Source organism: Protopterus annectens, chromosome 7.part1, assembly GCF_019279795.1.
Source record: "Protopterus annectens isolate FY-2018-M chromosome 7.part1, PAN1.0, whole genome shotgun sequence".
Classification (NCBI taxonomy): domain Eukaryota; kingdom Metazoa; phylum Chordata; order Ceratodontiformes; family Protopteridae; genus Protopterus; species Protopterus annectens.
In genome coordinates this window covers 239,719,830-239,737,572 of record NC_056740.1, presented here as the reverse complement: position 1 = coordinate 239,737,572, position 17,743 = coordinate 239,719,830, and the positions used below count along the sequence as shown (strand labels likewise).

The 17,743-nt window shown below is 37.1% G+C and overlaps 1 protein-coding gene across 1 annotated transcript in view; it reads left to right on the top strand.

Moving 5' to 3' along the window:
* Nucleotides 1-16,903, top strand: part of ALDH1A3 (aldehyde dehydrogenase 1 family member A3) — a 567,347-nt gene extending 550,444 nt beyond the window's left edge. The window contains exons 12-13 of the mRNA XM_044078687.1: nt 9,994-10,068; nt 16,648-16,903. Coding sequence (XP_043934622.1) covers nt 9,994-10,068; nt 16,648-16,720 — 148 coding nt within the window. The 3' untranslated portion in view covers nt 16,721-16,903. The remainder of the gene's footprint in view (nt 1-9,993; nt 10,069-16,647) is intronic.
* Nucleotides 16,904-17,743: the final 840 nt, after the last annotated feature.

The window sequence follows — 17,743 nt, the reverse complement described above, 5'->3', positions numbered from 1 at the left end:
TCTGCCCATGTATCCAGGTCCTTAAATTAGTCTATTTTTTTTTTAATTTCTCCAAGTCTTTAGGGTTTCCTAAGTCAAAGTATGATTAAAGTTCATGAAATTAGTATTGTTTCACCCTTTGATGTTAGCCAGTAGTGCTCTTCACAGCACCCACAATCTACCCAGTAATGACTCCTTTTGCAATTCGTACAGAGTTACATATACTGGTAGCATATCTAAATACGATTGTAGACTCTTTTTTATAAGACCTGTTGCTCCAACTACTATTGGAACTGCCTGTGTATCCTTCTTCCACATTGCTCTCATTTCTGCCTGAAAATCCTGATATTTTATGACTTTGTGTCTCTCTGTATGCAAGACAATGTAGTCATTGGGTGTGGTGATTTCAATGATCGATGTTACTTTTGTCTTCTTTTCTTGGGCCACTATGTCCGGTTTTCTAGCATCTTTTGAACTGTTGGTAATGGCGGATCCCATGTAATGTAGACTTCTTCATTTTGTATGATGCTTTGTGGCTCACGTTCCCAGTGTTCTTCAGCCACTTCAATACCATAATATTTACACAATCCCCAGTGCAATAGTCTTGCCACATTATTATGCCTTTCAGTATACAGTCCTTCTGCCATTAGTATGTTGCAGCCAGCAACGAGGTGTGCAACTGTTTCCAATTCGGTTTTACAAAACCTACATTTGCCTGTTTCTCCCATATATTCGATGGACTTTGTAAACCATCGTGTACATAGCCTACTATCTTGGGCCGCCGATATTAACCTTTTATCTATTGGTTAGTCTAGAGCGTTAATTACTGCATGCTGTATTAAATATTCATATTTCAGTCTATGTCTCCCAAGTCATGCATGCTTAGTTTTTTATATATTTACCAGCATATTATTTTTCTGTACCCAAATGGTCAGATTAGTCAAGTCCATTTGCAGACATGCCCTGTCTGTAACACATGAAATCAGTACCCATTTAAAAAGTTATTTTTGCAATGGCATTTGTACGCTTAATATTTATAGGTTGTTTTGGAGAATGAAAGAAATGTATTTTTTATATGAATTAATTGAGTTGCAGTTTAAAAACAAAACTCCCACATTCACTAGTAAATATACCACCAATCCCCTTTGAAATCATCATAATCACCATTATCATTATCATAATCACCATTATCATTATCATAATCACCATTATCATTCTCATAATCATCATTATCATTATCATAATCATCATTATCATTATCATAATCACCATTATCATTATCATAATCATCATCATCACCATCATCATCATCATCACCATCATTATCATTAACCTTCTTTTCCCACTTTTTTGTACATGGGGTCAGGGTGTCATGTCAACTGTCACAATCTCTCTGTATTCAATGCCACTCTTCTACACTCTTTGACACTCATGCATGACTGTCACAGGTCTTTTCTCTCACAATCCATCTACCCATTTGGTAGACACCCTCATTTCCTCATGCCTTTTTCCTGTCTGTCCCAAATCTTCTTCACCAGATTGACTTCTGCTTTTCTGCACTTGTGGCTAAACCACTGTAATCTGTTCTTTTTGATCTTTTCTGCAATTGGAGCTACTTTGGCTTCTGCTCTGATGTCCTTATTTCCTTGTCCCACAGTGTGCATCCTACCACCCATCTCAGTCACTTCATCTCCACCACTTCTAGCTTCAGCTGCTCTGCCATTACTGCTTAGGTTTCTGTACCATACAGTAGTACTGGTCATGCCACTGTTTTGTACACCTTACTTTTCAGCTTCTTTGTCATTCTTCTGTCATACACTACACCTCACACTCTGTTCCACTTGGCTCTAGTCCCTCTGATTCTAGCTTTGACCTCTTTATTCAGACTTCCCTTCTCCTCACTCACCCCTCCCAGATACTTGAAGTTGTTAACCTGTTCCACTATTTTCTCTTCTATCTCAGTTCTCAGCTTTTTCTGATTACACCGGATGCTGTCTTTACCACTGTCTTGTCTGTACTCAGTTTCATCCCATGTGCCTTCAGTTTTGCATTCCATTCCCCTATCCTTTGCTGAAGTTCTTGCTCTGAGTCTGCCTGCAATGTCACATTATCTGCATACATCAGTTTTGTTTGTCTGCCCCTCCCACCTGTATGCTAATGTAGTCCATCACCAGTATGAGCAGCACTGGGCTCAGAGATGAACCCTGATGTACACCCACTCCTACTGAGAACCCCTCTGTAAGACTGAACACTGTTTGTTCTGGAGTCACTCCCCTTGCACTACATAGCTTGCACTAATTTTACCAATGTATACAAGTAGCATTTGGACTCCTTCCCTACGAACCTTGGAGTTCCGCCTCACTCAGAAAATCAAACTTATCTCTTGTCCCCTGTCATTTCCCACATGTTATCTCAATACAGCTTACAATAAGTATCAAATTCTTAAAAACAAATAGGATTTTAGTCAAGGATTTTTCTAGTGCCCCCCCCCCAAAAAAAGGAACCTGTAGACCTGTATTAGACTTATCTTTATTAAATCTTTACATAAAAGTTCCAAAATTCAAAATGCCCACCCTTAACTCTCTTATTCACATCATTTCACATATGTGCTTTTCTGGTCACTAATAGCATCGGGTCTATGTTATAACAGCAAATGATCAAAAGATCAAATGCTGTTATATCAACCACAAAAGAACGAAAAGAAAAAAAGAGTGAACAGCCAGAACAGCGAATTTTTTTCCAGGGAAAAAATTTGTTGTTCCCCCCCAAAAAAAAAAAAAAAAACCACACTAAACACTATTTTAAGTGGGGGGCTTCACCCCCCCCTCACAACCCCCTACTTAAATGTACCAACTCTGAGATCGCACTACAGTGCCGAAAATGGCAAAGTGATGGAAGCAGCCAAGCGACTTCTTTCCCAGGGAAAGAATTTGCTTAAAAGCCACTTCGTCATTTTGCATTTTCAACATTTACAGTTCGACGAAGACGCGTTTGACATAATGTGTCTTCTTTCTTCTGACAGGAACCCATAACATCTATCATCACCTATCCATTCACAGGATCTTTAGACCGTTTTTACAGTTTTCTGTTTTTGGTTCACATTCTCAGTTGTCTTCTTTACCCTTTGGTCTTCTCACTGCTTCAATGTGTTCACAAAGTGCCAAGCACCAGTGATTGCCTTTTACAGACTGCAGGGTATTCACATTTTTCCCTGTTTAGATAATTGCCCAATTTTTGCAAAATCTATATAGAACTGTCAAGAATTTCAACTTTTCCTAAGCATTTTGTTTAAAAACCTAAGTTTTCACCTCATTATGAAGAAACAATCTATTTTTCCTTCTCTCAGAATAACATTTCTCAGTTTCCTGCTAGATACTTCCTTAATGATGCCATATCTTCCTTTAGTAAAGTTAACTTTTTACCACACCCGATTCTCACAGTTTTCTCAATACTTAATAAGTAAAGCAGGGTACTATATCAGAACATTTTGTTATATGGCATCTACTATCCTGATGATTCCAATAGCCTGTCTGCACATGAAGAAATGCCATGGTTTCTCAAGTCAGTATGGATTTCTGTAACAACCCCCTCTCCTTTCAAATTCCAGTACTGGCTTTTATCAGCAAAGAAATATTATGGTAGGCAGTCCAATTGTTATTGAATCCAGGTTTTTCAGTTTCTCCTCCAGACCCTTCAGCATCTGTAGCCACTGATGCTTCAGACTATGTGTGGGGGACTGTGCCCAAGGGAATCAATGTAATTGGTATTTGGGACCATCATTTTGAAGAAAAAGCACATAAATGTAAAAAAAAGCATGGCATTGATACATGCTTTGAAGACTTGACAGCATTTATGGACTGCAGGACTTGTTTTGGTAATCATGGACAAGACCACTATGATGTAGTATAAAACAAACAAGGGGGAGCCAGGTCTTACGTCCTATATAGACCAACCATAATAGCCTGGGAACTTGCATATCAGCCCAATCAATTCCTACTGGATACTTATATTCCATCAGAGCAGAACACTGGTGCAGAAATGCTGAGCAGATCAAAGACAGATGCCCACAAATGGAAATCACACACAAAGATCATCCAGGAAATTATCCAGTTGTGAGGAGTTCTTTAAACAGTTCTGTCAGCCTCCATCCACAACAGACAGCTGAAGAAATTTGGTTCCAGGAAACCTTGCAGAAAGGCCTGGAAGATAGATGCCTTTTCCTTGCCATGGAAGGGAATGGTCCTATATGCCTTCCTTCCCTCTTCCCTCCCATAACCAGAAATCTTTTAAAGAGCCAAAAGAACTCCCCATAATAATCTTGGTAACGTCCTCTTGGCCCAAACAACATTGGTTCTCTCTTCTAATGAAAATTGCCAAAGGCAATTGCCACAAAATTCGCCACAGAATGGATTTAATCACACAGAGAAGGGGATATTGTATCCATCCCACCCTACAGAAACTTCATTTGACAGGTTGGATAATACCATTCTAACCTCACCATTGATCCCTCTTAGGCACCTTTATTCAGACAAAATGCAGCGGCTATTAAAGGCTATTAAAGGAGGCTAGAAAACCTGATACTAGAAAATGCTATGTGTCTAAATGGAAGATATTCTCTAGTTAGTGCTAGTGCCACAAGAAGAACCAGGACTATCTGAGGCTGAAGCCCCACATGGTCTCCATTACTAGTTTGAATTGCTCCAATCAGGGCTTTTGTATTCTCCCATAAAAATTCATCTTTTAGCCATTTGTGCTTGTCTGCCTTTAGATACCACTTTTTTCCTTGTTCCAAATAAAACAATTTTTGAAAGGAGTATTACATATATACCCACCTTGAAAACAGGAGGCAGATTCTTGGAATTTCAACTTTGTTTTAGAAAAGCTTACTCTTCTACATTTGAACCAGATCATCAGGCTGATGAAGTTCTTGATATGGAAGACTGCATTACTCACTGTTCTAACCTCATTTAGGTGAGTATCTGATTTACTTTGATGGTGAGTCAACTCATTCTCATATGTCATAATAACAGGTTAACCTTAAGAATGAAGCCTTCCTTCATGCCTAGGTTGGCATCAGAATTTGCTTTACATAAACTGTTAATCTCCCTGTGTTCTTTTCTGAACCAAATAAACAGGGGAGAGAGTCCTATACATTATGGATGTCCACAAGCAAATCAGATGTTACACTGGCAGATTTTAGAGATTCATATCAGATTTTCATTTGTTTTCATAGAAAGAGAAAATGAGAACTATTGTCAAAACAGACAATTTCTAAATGACTGTCCAATTCCATCCATTTTTGTGATCCTCACCATGGAAATCCCACCCTCAGAAGATCAAAGATTATTCTACCAATGCTCTGACTATTTTTTGGGCATTGTTGAAAGGGATAGATTCTAGGCTTCTTCTAGAAACAGCGGCTTGGTCATATGTACACATTTTCACTAAATGTTACAAAATTGATCGTCTCCAGAGCAAGATCAGGATTTGCTAGGTCTCTTCTCCAGGGGTTCCTGGACTTTACTGCATCTTCCTTCTCCATGGTGGTATAATCTTTGATGTATGTCCCACATAGCTATATGATAATACAACAATAATCTAATGATGAATACAGTTGTGTAAGTAATCTCAGAAGTGTAGCTAGAGTGGGTGAGATGGGCACTTGCCACAGGTGCAAAGTGGTGGATGGGTACAATTGCCCATTAATCATACCAATCACTCTTTAGTACAATACCAGGTTTTAAAAGCTGGCATTACATTTGTGGTCAAACCTGTGTGTTGCAGCACTCCATGTGTGATCTAAACTGTAGCAACTGTTTGCTACATTTGAAGCAAGCATTTTGCAACAGTTGAAAAGAAGATTTTTTTTAAATAAACTATGTGGGAAGGAGGGTTGAGGCAGGGAACACGAACGGAACCTGAATGGTTGAGGCAGGAGAAGGGACATGTCATGCATCTGACCACCTGGATGGTGTGCCAGTAGAAAGAATGGCATTTATTTATTTTATTTTTATTTTTTTTGCCCTTTTCTTGAAGAGCTGAGGGTGAGGCACTGGTTTGTGATACTGGTACAGAGCACAGATGGAGCCAGCTACACCTCTGAGTAGATGTTCAAATAGATCACTGTTGCATAACTGCAATGCTGTCTCCTTCAAAATTAATCTTGTCTCTATAATTCCTCTCACCAGAGAAAACTTTCTGCCAGGGTAGAGTTCCATTTTTCTTTGCCCTCCTTTTTCTCCTACCATATACATATAAAATTGCAACCTGGTTTGGTTGGTTCAATAACATAGCCTCCCTTTTTCTGAGACACAAGAAAGCTCTGAATTTTGACACACAAACATCTGTTTTTATAGCAGTGCAACCTCAGACTTCCTCAGAGTTACAGTGTGAATGGAAGGAGCCCTAAAACTTCTATATACTGACTGGACATCCAGTCCTTGGCAGAACACATCCCATATAGCTTTATGCTAATGCAACAGTAATCTACTGAGATATCTACTGTTATTCCAAGTTTACACAGCGGTACCTTATGCCAACAGCAACATAATACAGTCTTTTATTTATCTTTATGTCTAATCAGAAGTTTAAACCAGTTTGGTAAAAAATAAGTTATTTATGTGCCTCAGTGTAAGAAAGCTCACAATGAAACATCTGGTAAATTATACCACCAAATAAGTTTATATAATTTAATCAAACTGCCTAGCAGCCTGGAAGACTTCAGCATCAGCTCTGCTGAATGATCTCAACAAGTGGTCTCCTGAGGCTATCACAGTTCAGAGGGCCTGAAATTTTGCGTGTGTGTGTGTGTGTGTGTGTGTATATATATATATATATATATATATATATATATATATATATATATATATATATATATATATTCAGTATATATATATATATATATATATATATATATATATATATATATATATATATTTATATATACATGTGTGTGTGTGTGTGGATATGTTCATATATATATATATATGTATATAGATATGTATATATACATGTATATATATGTGTGTGTGTGTACACACACACACACACACACACACACACACACACACACACGCACATATATATATATATGTGTGTGTATTATATATAATATATAGGTGTGTGTGTGTGTGTGTGTGTGTGTGTGTGTGTGTGTGTGTGTGTATGTATGTACACACACATATCCTCAACAAAACAAAAAACTTAGTTACTGCACAGCACACGCACATTTTTTGACATCTAGCCCACTATCTGTGCCTTTATTTTGACATGATTGTAATAATAGTTTCAGTGCTGTAAACATTATGAGCTTCAAATTTATGACTATTAAATATATGGCTCCGATGTTTTCTGGGAATCATGTATAAATTCCAATCACACAAATGTAACTAAAAGAGGTACTGTTCATTGTAAACATTTCGTTTAGTAGTAGTAACATTGCTGGCTTCCATTATGCCATAATTATCGAGCTGATTTTTATTGCAATCTTTGAATTGGTAAATCTAACATTTCCACAGCATCCCCTTCTTTAAGAACCCTTAATAAAAAATAAGAAAGGTGTGTGAAGATCAAAGGTTCTAAATAATAAAAAAATCAGGTTAAAGATGTAATCATTAACAAATTCAAATCAAATGCATTGAGAGAGTTTGATATCTCATGCGAACAGTGCATGTAATCTTGTAATTACACTCAAAATATGGGAATAAGACACAATTGCTAAACATCTTTTTGATGTTAACAAGCTTTTATTAAGCACTCCTAAATACTGTTAAGATTGGGTGTGATGCTAGGGATTTACAATGGATAGTGCTGGGTGGCAAAGAATAACACAAGAAGGTAAACCAGGTTTAAAAGTTGTTAAGATCCTTCACTCTGCCAATAATTATAATGTAGCAGTACAGAATGTCTAACAGCTTTTAAAAACATTTGTTCTTCAACATGACATTTTTTTTCTGCCTGCTGTCTGTTTTATGGCACTGTTTTACAGCTTTTAAAGGCTTTAAAAGCCTGTAGAATACTTCTCACTCCTACACTGTAACTGATAGTACACAGAGAGGATAAAGCTCCATACACTACCAAGGACTATGATTGGGTCTCTCATATCGTAACCATTTCTACATGTTCTCTGCATGGATGTCAAGATTCACCTCTTGACCTTTGTCCTCAAGGTGAATTTCTTGACATCCATGTCTTGAAGACATAATTAGTTGGTTATGAATGGGGACCCGATCAAAATCCTCTGTGTTATTTTACGTATGATTAATCATTATAGCCCGCATGATATGATTATGTATTAGGTAACACTCTTTTGCAGGTAATTGCATTTCTGCATAACATTTTTTTCTTTTAGATGGTTGCTGTCTTTACCACATGTATTTTTGAGCTACACAAATAGATTATATCAAGCTTATTGTTTTGTCACTATATTGTAATATCTGGTTTTAATCTCAGCAGTGCAGCAATTTATTGGCATATATGCCATTGTAACAAAGCAGATTAATTATGTAGGTTTCTGCCATACTCTGATATTTGCTATAAGCAGTTATCAAGAAAAATAAAGAAAAGCAAACAAATTGACAAAAGAAAGTTTGCATATTTTGCATGTAAAGCTTATCACATCATCGAGAGTTACGTGGAAAGAATAAGAGTAGTGTGCCCTGGATGCCATCTCACTATGATTCCCAGTGTATGACTTTGCTAGTATGATGTATACAGGAAGTATTAAACTGGATGCTCCATTTTAAAAAATGACTGCAAAACCTATATGCTTCTGACTTTTTACATCAAGAGTGGGTTATGTAAACATAACACTATCATCTAACTGTAGTACTAAGAATATGCCATGCATACCTCTCACTGTACAGATTTTCGCAGAATGCCCAGATTTTTGCATCATATTTTTGGTCTGTTTTTCATAAAATTGTAGTTTTATGGCAAATTAGTGGTAAATCCTTAAAGACTGAAGTTAGAAAATAATGACAGACATTTGAGTTTCAGACTTCATACTCCAGAAAATTCACGCTATTGCAAAACCTGTTACTCTATCAACTTTCCAAGTTTATAAGAGCAATATTTTAAAAGTGTCCATATTTTTGGGCTTTTGTCCCACTTTTATTTATGGCGCTGTCAAGATTTCTTGCCCTAGAGGTTGAGAGGTATGGCTGTAGGGTAACCCCTCCCCCTCCTTCAAATAAATTAAAAAAGAGGCCTTGTATGCAATATTTTAGGATTGTTATGGTATACCTATGTAATGAGTTTTCTTGTTTTCAACAAATTATGCCTAACCAGAGATTAAAATAGATGTAACTGTGTAGCTGATCATTGCTAGTTAATAAAATACCTGGAAGTTTATCTTCTAAAAGATTAGTGACAACAGTCATATCTGAATTGTGTGCATGAATAAAAGCAGTTTAGGAAGTATGATTTTGAATTTGGCCAACCTTGGTATAAACAGAAAAGTACTAGAATCAGGTGAAGTTCTGTCATACCTATGGTCCCTATCAGTTTGCCTATTTGATTTCCTATTATTCTTTTAGAGGATCAGTTCTACAGTATTTGTAGTAATCTAGTCCTCAGGTAGCCAGATTTTAGGTCATGTCAGGTAGGGGCTATGATTAAGCCCTATATCTCTGAAAAACTTAAAAGATACCACAGGTGTGTAGGCAGCCAGAGATGCTCAATAGTTGTGCTATGTGAGAGGTAAGAAAGAGTTTTATAAGACATGGAAAGTCCCTGGTTATACAGCTTTGTGATACACAAAACAAATATAAATATGTTTGGTTTATTTATACAGTGACTAACCAATTGTTTCCTAGACATTTAGCTGAATACACAAAGTCAAACACAAAGCAAGAGAAGTTAATTATTAACGATTATATGTATTTCTCTGCACATTCAACTGTACTTATTGATCCAGTATGTGGTAATACACTGTAATGTATTTATATATATATATATATATATATATATATATATATATATATATTTTTTTTTTTTTTTTTTTTTTTGTATTAGGGTTAACTGCTATAATGCTCTACATGCTCAGGCTCCTTTTGGTGGATTCAAGATGTCAGGACATGGGAGAGAACTGTAAGAAAACTATTTATTTCTGTTTCTCTAAAGCATTTATTTAAAGATATTTACAAAACCGCATGCATTTGGTTTATAGAATACTGCTCGACCTTTGAACACATGTTTTGGCATACTGTGTTGTTATGTGACACTCTGTGTTTCATCAAGGATAATCTTCAATCCTCACACCTACTACCATAAAACGCTAAGGTAATGTGGATACAGAAAATAACTGTTGAGATTGTTTTGAAGTGCATAACTTAATGATATTTTCAATGTGTGTATTTCCCTTTGTGCCTTTCAGAAGTTAAATACATTTGTTTTAAAGATCGTATTCACATCTGATTTGCATTTCATTTCATAGGTTCATAGATAAGTACTAGCCATTCAGTCTGCCGACCATTACAAGCCTAGCCAAAAACATCTATTTGAAGTTCCCTTTAGCTTCCAGGTGGTTAGAGAAGATAGATCAAGGGAGAGTCTGATGCTGCCCGTCTAGTTATTCATGTTTACCTTGAAGGTGGCAACAGTGCTAATCTTCTTAACATGTAGCGGAAGTTTGTTCCAGAGGTAAGGGATACATTGGATATGAATCTATCATGCCATTTTATCTCATTTATCTGCTGATGAAGGATTAGTCCCCATAAATGAGTGTTTCAGGAACCATTTCTTCTGTGAAGGAACAGTAGGTCAAAGAGGGTTGGATCTTTTATGGCATGAAAGGTGAGGCACAGATATCCATGGAGGAGTTCATAAGAAACTGACTGCAGAGAGAGGGCTGCCAGTCAGTACTGAGCTAAGATTTTAGAGGCCACTAATCTTTTTAGTTATTAATCTCTAAGGTTTCTCAAGCTAAGTGATATGTTTAGACACGTACATGCCAAAAGGTGCATCGCAGTCAATAATTGGTCTAATGAGATACAAGTATAGGAGAATTATGACTTGTCTGGATATAGTGGAGATGTCTTCTGAAATTAGATGAGGTCGGCAGAATGCTTTCCAAACTACTGTAGAGACATGATGTTCAAATGATAAGGAGTTATCAGCATAAGTACCTAGATCCCTTATGATTGTGTCTTATTCCAGGGTGCATCATCTAAATGATATGTGAAGATACTTGGTTTACCAAAATGAACTACGCTACATTTTTTCACATTTAATTTGAGACCATTGTCCTTGTAGCAATTGTTAACGTGGCCTATACAATGTTGGAGCAATTGTGAACCAGTGGAACATTAAATAACGACACCCAGATAATTGTAGGCCTGTAGTAGTGGCCTGAAGATCTGAGAAATAAATGCCAAATAAGAGAGAGCCCTATGGTTAACTACAAGTATATATGTCTTTTTATTTTGGTTTCATAAATGGTATCTGTGACTCTAGCCTGATTTTTTTTTTGTCAGACAACCAGTCAGATAATCACTGCATAATATAAAAAATTACATTCAGACTTACCAATCTGTCAATAATGACTGCATGAGGAATAGCATTAAAAGCCTTAACCAGGTTAATAGGTATATACTAGGCTAATGACCATGAAGGCCTCTTTAAACCTAGCCATGCAATCCAACCCAATTGTGTCCCTATGTATCATGAGCTTTTATTAAGAGGGGGTATGCAAGTCACGAAATTCCTATATGTTATATGGTGGAAGTATGTTGGATTGGGCATTACTGTCTGCCTCTATCAGAGACATGGGGGCAAGACACAGGGTGAATTTCCAATGTCCCATCCATTGATCAAGGTTACACTTAAATAGAGTTAGAGATGGACTCTGCTTCAAATGGATGTTGGAGCCTGTTCCAGAGCACAGGGAGCTTGTGAGACATATCTGTCTTACCAACATGTCTTATTTATGTCACAAGCAAAATTTCAATCCTTGGATCTAGTGATTCTCATACTGTTCATTTTGTGGATGTGCAAAAGGTATATCAAAGCTAGATCTGAGGATGCCTTGTATGCCAGGCCTGGATTGCTTCTCAGTAACCTGTAGGAGACAGAGTATAGACGTAGAGCTTTATGTCAATCCACATTGGACAATGTGTCTATACCTGGATTCTCCTAGTAAGGAATCTTTGTAGCATTTCAACTGTTGCATCTGTCTGGTCAGGTACTTGCCAAAGGGGGCATTATACTCATTGACTGGTCTGATATGGGCTGAACAAAGTAGCACTATGACTTCCTTGGACCTCAATGGCATGCCCTTTCTTATAATGTGGGTGATACAGAATGATTTTCTTACTACCTTGACCACATGTTGGTTAAAAGTCAGATTACTATGTGTGTGTTCCCAGATCACTGACTACAAGATCTACTCTTAGGAGTGCCATATTGATGGAGTAATTCACCTGGGTGTCAGTTTTCCCAAAAGGCATTATAATGCATTTTTTGGCATTGAGTTTTAATCAATGACTTTGGTGCCAGACACTTGCTTTGTGTTCGACTCTTTTGTAAGATGGTTGTGACATGGAGGAATCAATGATAGTTCCCCGTTTGTAGTTGTCTGTGAACTTGGTCAGCCAAAGTTTCTTGGCATTTGCATTTACCTCTGAGAAGCAGATGTAAAATAGGAGTAGTCCCAGCATAGAGCCCTCAGGATCCCTGCTGGTTTCCAGTCTCTTAGCAGAGCTAGTATCATTAATCCTGATTTATTGGGTCCTGTCGGTGAGCCAGCTGACAATCCAGCAAGTTATGTAGGAGTTTTTGGCCAGTTCAGTGAGTTTGTCAACTATACCTGAATGGAGTATTGTATTGAACACCCTAGCCAGGTCCACATAGGCAGTATGCACTGTTTACCCCTCATCCATTGCCTTGCTAACCTTCTCAAAGAAGTCCACCAGGTTTAGTACACATCACTTTCAACTGACAAAGCCAATCTGTGTTGGGTCCCTATGCCTTTGTTAATCATATCCATGATAATTCATTCCATGGCTTTGTATATTAGACTAGTCAGACTAATAGGTCTGCAGTTTCTGGCGTCGGTTGATGGTCCACCCTTGTGAAGTTGGATAACCATTGCAGTCCTCCATTCTCATGGTGCAATGCCTGTTTTGAGGCTGCAGTTGAAACGTAACTCAAGTGGTTCTGATAGGCCATGTTTTAAGATATTTAGGAGGCATCCTGGGATATTGTCAGGGCACATTTGGCAGTAGTAACTGCCCAAGGACCTGCTCCATGTTTACAGTTGGGACATCATGCTAGTAGGTATTTCATAGGGAGAGGCAGGGGGTGACATTTGAGCTGAATTTCTCAGTCAGCAGATTCACTATGTCACTCTGTTCAGTGATAGTGGGACCATTGATCACCTGTTTGGCACACTGATGTGTGCTGCTTTTGAGGTCTTGGATATAGCTGTAGAAAACCTTGTGGTTGTCTTTAACCTGTGAGGCTATCTTGACCTTGTAATTTTTCTTCCTGGACTTAATTAGCCCTTTTAGTTTTCTGATTAGCTTAATTAGAGAGCTCTTATCATTTTGGCACTTGCTGTTCCTGATTTTAGCAATTACTTTTTTTCCTTTTGTTATATACACTTTTGAGGTTAGGATTCTGCCGCTGTTTTTTTTTTTTTTTTTTTTAGAGTTTGTATTGGACTTACTTCTAGTAGGTATTGCAGCCTCTACACAGTCTCTATACTGCCACTATTGCAATCCCAACACAGACTAAGGCACAAGACTATGCAGAAACTTACCAGTAATGTTGTAATAAGTAACTAAATGAGTCTAAAATCTGGCAGTAGATTACAGTCCTACCACAACTGTGAAAGAAGCTACAAGACTGATTGAGGCTCAGACTGGGTTCAAAATATAAACAGTTACCTTTTACATGTAATTCTACTTCTGGAATTAGAAATACAGTATAACGTATGAACAATGCTAAAATCTTGCAGTAATACACAATTTTCACACAACTGCAAATTAAGATACAAAAATAAAGCCCCAGAACAAACAAAAATTGCAAATAAATAACTTATTTGGTTAAAACATGGACAGAAAGTTGAGAAGTGCTAAAAGGTGTTATCGCACAGGTCAGTATAACTGCAACTTAAAATAAGCTATGTGCTAAATATAACAGACTTGTTAGAGAGGGGTCCAATCAAATAAAGCAAATACTAGAGCTCAAGTGTTGTCATTAGAATCTCAGAAACTTTTAGTTTAATGCCTCCGTGTGGATGGGGAAGACTCATAGAACAGGAGAAAATCATTAGCAAGGTAAACAGAAAGGCACTGGAATGCAACTTTAAGCAGGTATATACAGCTATAAAAAGTACTGAAGCACAAATCTCAAAGCTAAATTCACAGTACATTGCAATCTCACCACAGACTAAAGCACCAGATTACTGGTCCAGACATGTTAAGAGATTTCCAATGTCCAGATTAATGAAGACAGAGATAATACACTCCATAGCTTTGAGTATAGTGAGACTAATTGGTCTATAATTACCATGGTTCATGGTTTGGGCATCCTTGAATAATGGCATTACAGTAGCTGTTTTCAGGATTCAGGAGTGTTAACCAGCTCAGAGCCTTAGATTAAAGAGGTTAAGGAAGGGACCAGACAAGCCATATTTGATACTGGCAATCAAGTAACCTGGTATATTGTCAAGACCCATGGATAAGGTGTTCTTAACTTTTCAGAGAACTAGTTCCATGGTAATTAAAGGGAGTGGTTGGGATTGTGGAGCCTGTGGAATACATGTAACTGTTGGTGGTGTAAAATTTGCACTAAATTTGTCAGATAGAATATTAGCTATTTCCTTTGATTCAGAGTGTGCAGTATTCTTACAAACTAGCTGTGAACATTGTTGGGTTTTAGTTCTTAACTTCTTGACATACTCAAAGAAATATTTGTCATTATTTTTGGTTGTAGTGACAATTTTCAGTTATTACTCAGCTTTGAGCTTTCTAATAGCTCCTCTAAGATATTTACCAATTTGCTTTTATGGTTGAAAGAAAGAGACCTCTTATAATAATTTAGAAATTTCTTTCTCTTGTTATATAATTTATTTATATAGATATTCCACCATAGGTGATTGTTTTTAAATTTCTTGTATTTGGTGTAGTATAGACTGCCTTATCAATACCATTTAAGTGAGAGTAGACGTTAGAGTCATGGTCAGCAGTTTAAGCAGTGGGATCCATTATAGGAGGACTACAGTGAAACTTATTTAGGTCATAAAGTAACTGAAGAAGGTTTGTTTTGGGGAAGACCCTAAATAAAGAAGGTATTTACAGGGGAAGTACTATACATTTTAAAGGAAAAGGTCACTAATTTATGCTCTGATTTAACAAGGCAAGATAAGTCATATGGAGATGTGCAAAAAGTGGTCATATTTGTGTGTATTACATCAATAATATCCCGGACCATATTTGAATGGTTATTTGTAAAGGAAACACTGAGCTTGCCAATCATTGGCACCCCACATGCTTGAATTCCATTACCTTGTAGGCAATAGCTCAAGCCACTGGTAGCTCATATGGCTTTCATCTTGTGCCTGAGCTTGAATACTGTGTTCAAGCAAGGTGTTGAAGTCATGACGAGGAAGCGCAATTGCCACACTTTGCTCAAGCACAGTATTTGGCTTTGGACAAGGCTAGTGCAGCAGCCCTGAGATGGAAGTGTTTTTTATGTAGCAATGGGGGGTTAGTCTTAGAAAGCAGGGATAGGGTTTAGGTTTAGGTTTAGGGAGAGGAAAGAGTTCAGGAATAGGGAGCAATGGAGGTGTTTAAGTTTTGGAAGCAGGGAGGGGTTTATGGTTTAAGGAGTAATCATGGACTTCTAGATTTAAGGAGTGAGGGGTGTAGGTTTAGGGAGCAGGAAAGGAGATTAGGATTAATGACAGGGAGTGGTACTGCAGTGTCATGGTTGTAATGTGCACTTTAGGATTAGGGAAATAGAATTTAGTTCAGTCCCATATGGGTAAAATTGGAGTGAGGTCAAGAAGACGTCTGTCAGAAATACCTGAGAAGACACAGGCAAAAGTGAAGAAAAAAGAAGACAAAGAGATGAAACACAGACCGAAGAACAAAGTAGGTAATGTGTTACTGAATTTAAGAAAGTGCTGTCAAGTAAATGGAAGTTGTTCAGTGTTGGGAGATGAAACCTTTCTTCAAAATCAAACTGCATACCAGGAAGCTTGAACAGGATGCTCAAGTCCCAGTGTTTTAACTATAATCTTTGAATGTTATTTCTAATAATCCATTTTTAATAAAAGTTTGCCATATTATGTGGTGCACTTTTTTGGTAAAAATTCTAGAAACTCTTAATGACATTTGAAAAGTGGTATCCTGAATATAATAATGTATACAGTTCTCTCCTTTTAGGGGGGGCAGCCTAATGGTTAAGGTTTTTGCCTTACAAACACAAGGTACAGGGTTTGAGTCTCACAAGGGATAATTAGCTAGGCTTAAAATGGCTCACAAGGGCAGTTAGCTTAGTACTAATCTATGAACCTATGAACCTATAATACGAGCTGGTCATTCACTGCTTACCTAAGTGTTGTACTTATAGTTTATCACCTTTGATCTCATACAGTAATCTGCATATTACTCCTTTACTGTGTGATATAATTGAATTTTCTTTTCTTTTGTTCTTTCACAGAGGAGAATATGCTCTAGCAGAATATACGGAAGTTAAAACAGTCACCATTAACATTTCACCTAAAAAGCACTGAAAGCTACAAAGCAGATAAGGACAGCAAAAGAGGCCAGCTTCATGTTCGGCATCACTGCCTATTTGTCTTTATGAAGGACTGAGTTACTAGACAAATAGCACTTGCTAAAATATGAAACTATTTATAGTTCTTCAGACAGTGGAACTTAAATTTTAAAACAAGCCAGTTTGTTAAAAAGTTAAACCTACGGTGTGGATTAAGTTTTTGGAGCAAGTAACAGCAAACATTTAATTCACTGATAGAAAACGGTAACCATAAAGTGCTGCCTATTTTTTCTTCTAGCAAACCTGATGAGAAATATTATCGTCAGAGATGAGTGAAGTGTCTGTGAACCATTCCTAAGTCTAATATTCACTGCAGAAAAAAAATTATAGCTGTATAAGGAATGATCCTACATATTATTCAACCTATACCACTAGAATTCTATGATCTTAACTCCAGTCATCTTCTATCTGATGTTTAAATGACAATCCAGGAAAATGTGTGTTTTATATGTAGATAGATATAGATATAGAGATATATCTGTACATCTCTCTCTCTCTAAATATATATAGATATATATATATATTTATATATATATATACGTGTGTGTGTGTGTGTGTGTGTGTGTGTGTGTGTGTGTGTGTGTGTGTGTGTGTGTGTGTGTGTGTGTGTGTGTATGTGTGTGTGTGTGTGTGTGTGCCTGTGAGCGTGTGCACTTGATACACACAACTCTAGCCTGAATGCAACTCAAAACCTTCTAATTCATCCATTGCTTGCAACGTTTACTAAGATCTAGTTCATCACTTACCCACTCTAATTTTGAAAATGCATTGTCCATTCAGACATTTTTATGTTTCTCTATAAATTATGGATACAATATTGTGTCCAAACTTAGTACTGTCTGAGCATTACAAATCAAACATTATACTTTGTTAGTAGAGACTAATTCTGGATATTTCCAGTATCCCAGAGATTAGAAGAAAAATGTTTCTGTGGAAATAAGAATGCTTGCCACAAAAGGCAAAAATGTGAAAAAGAAAT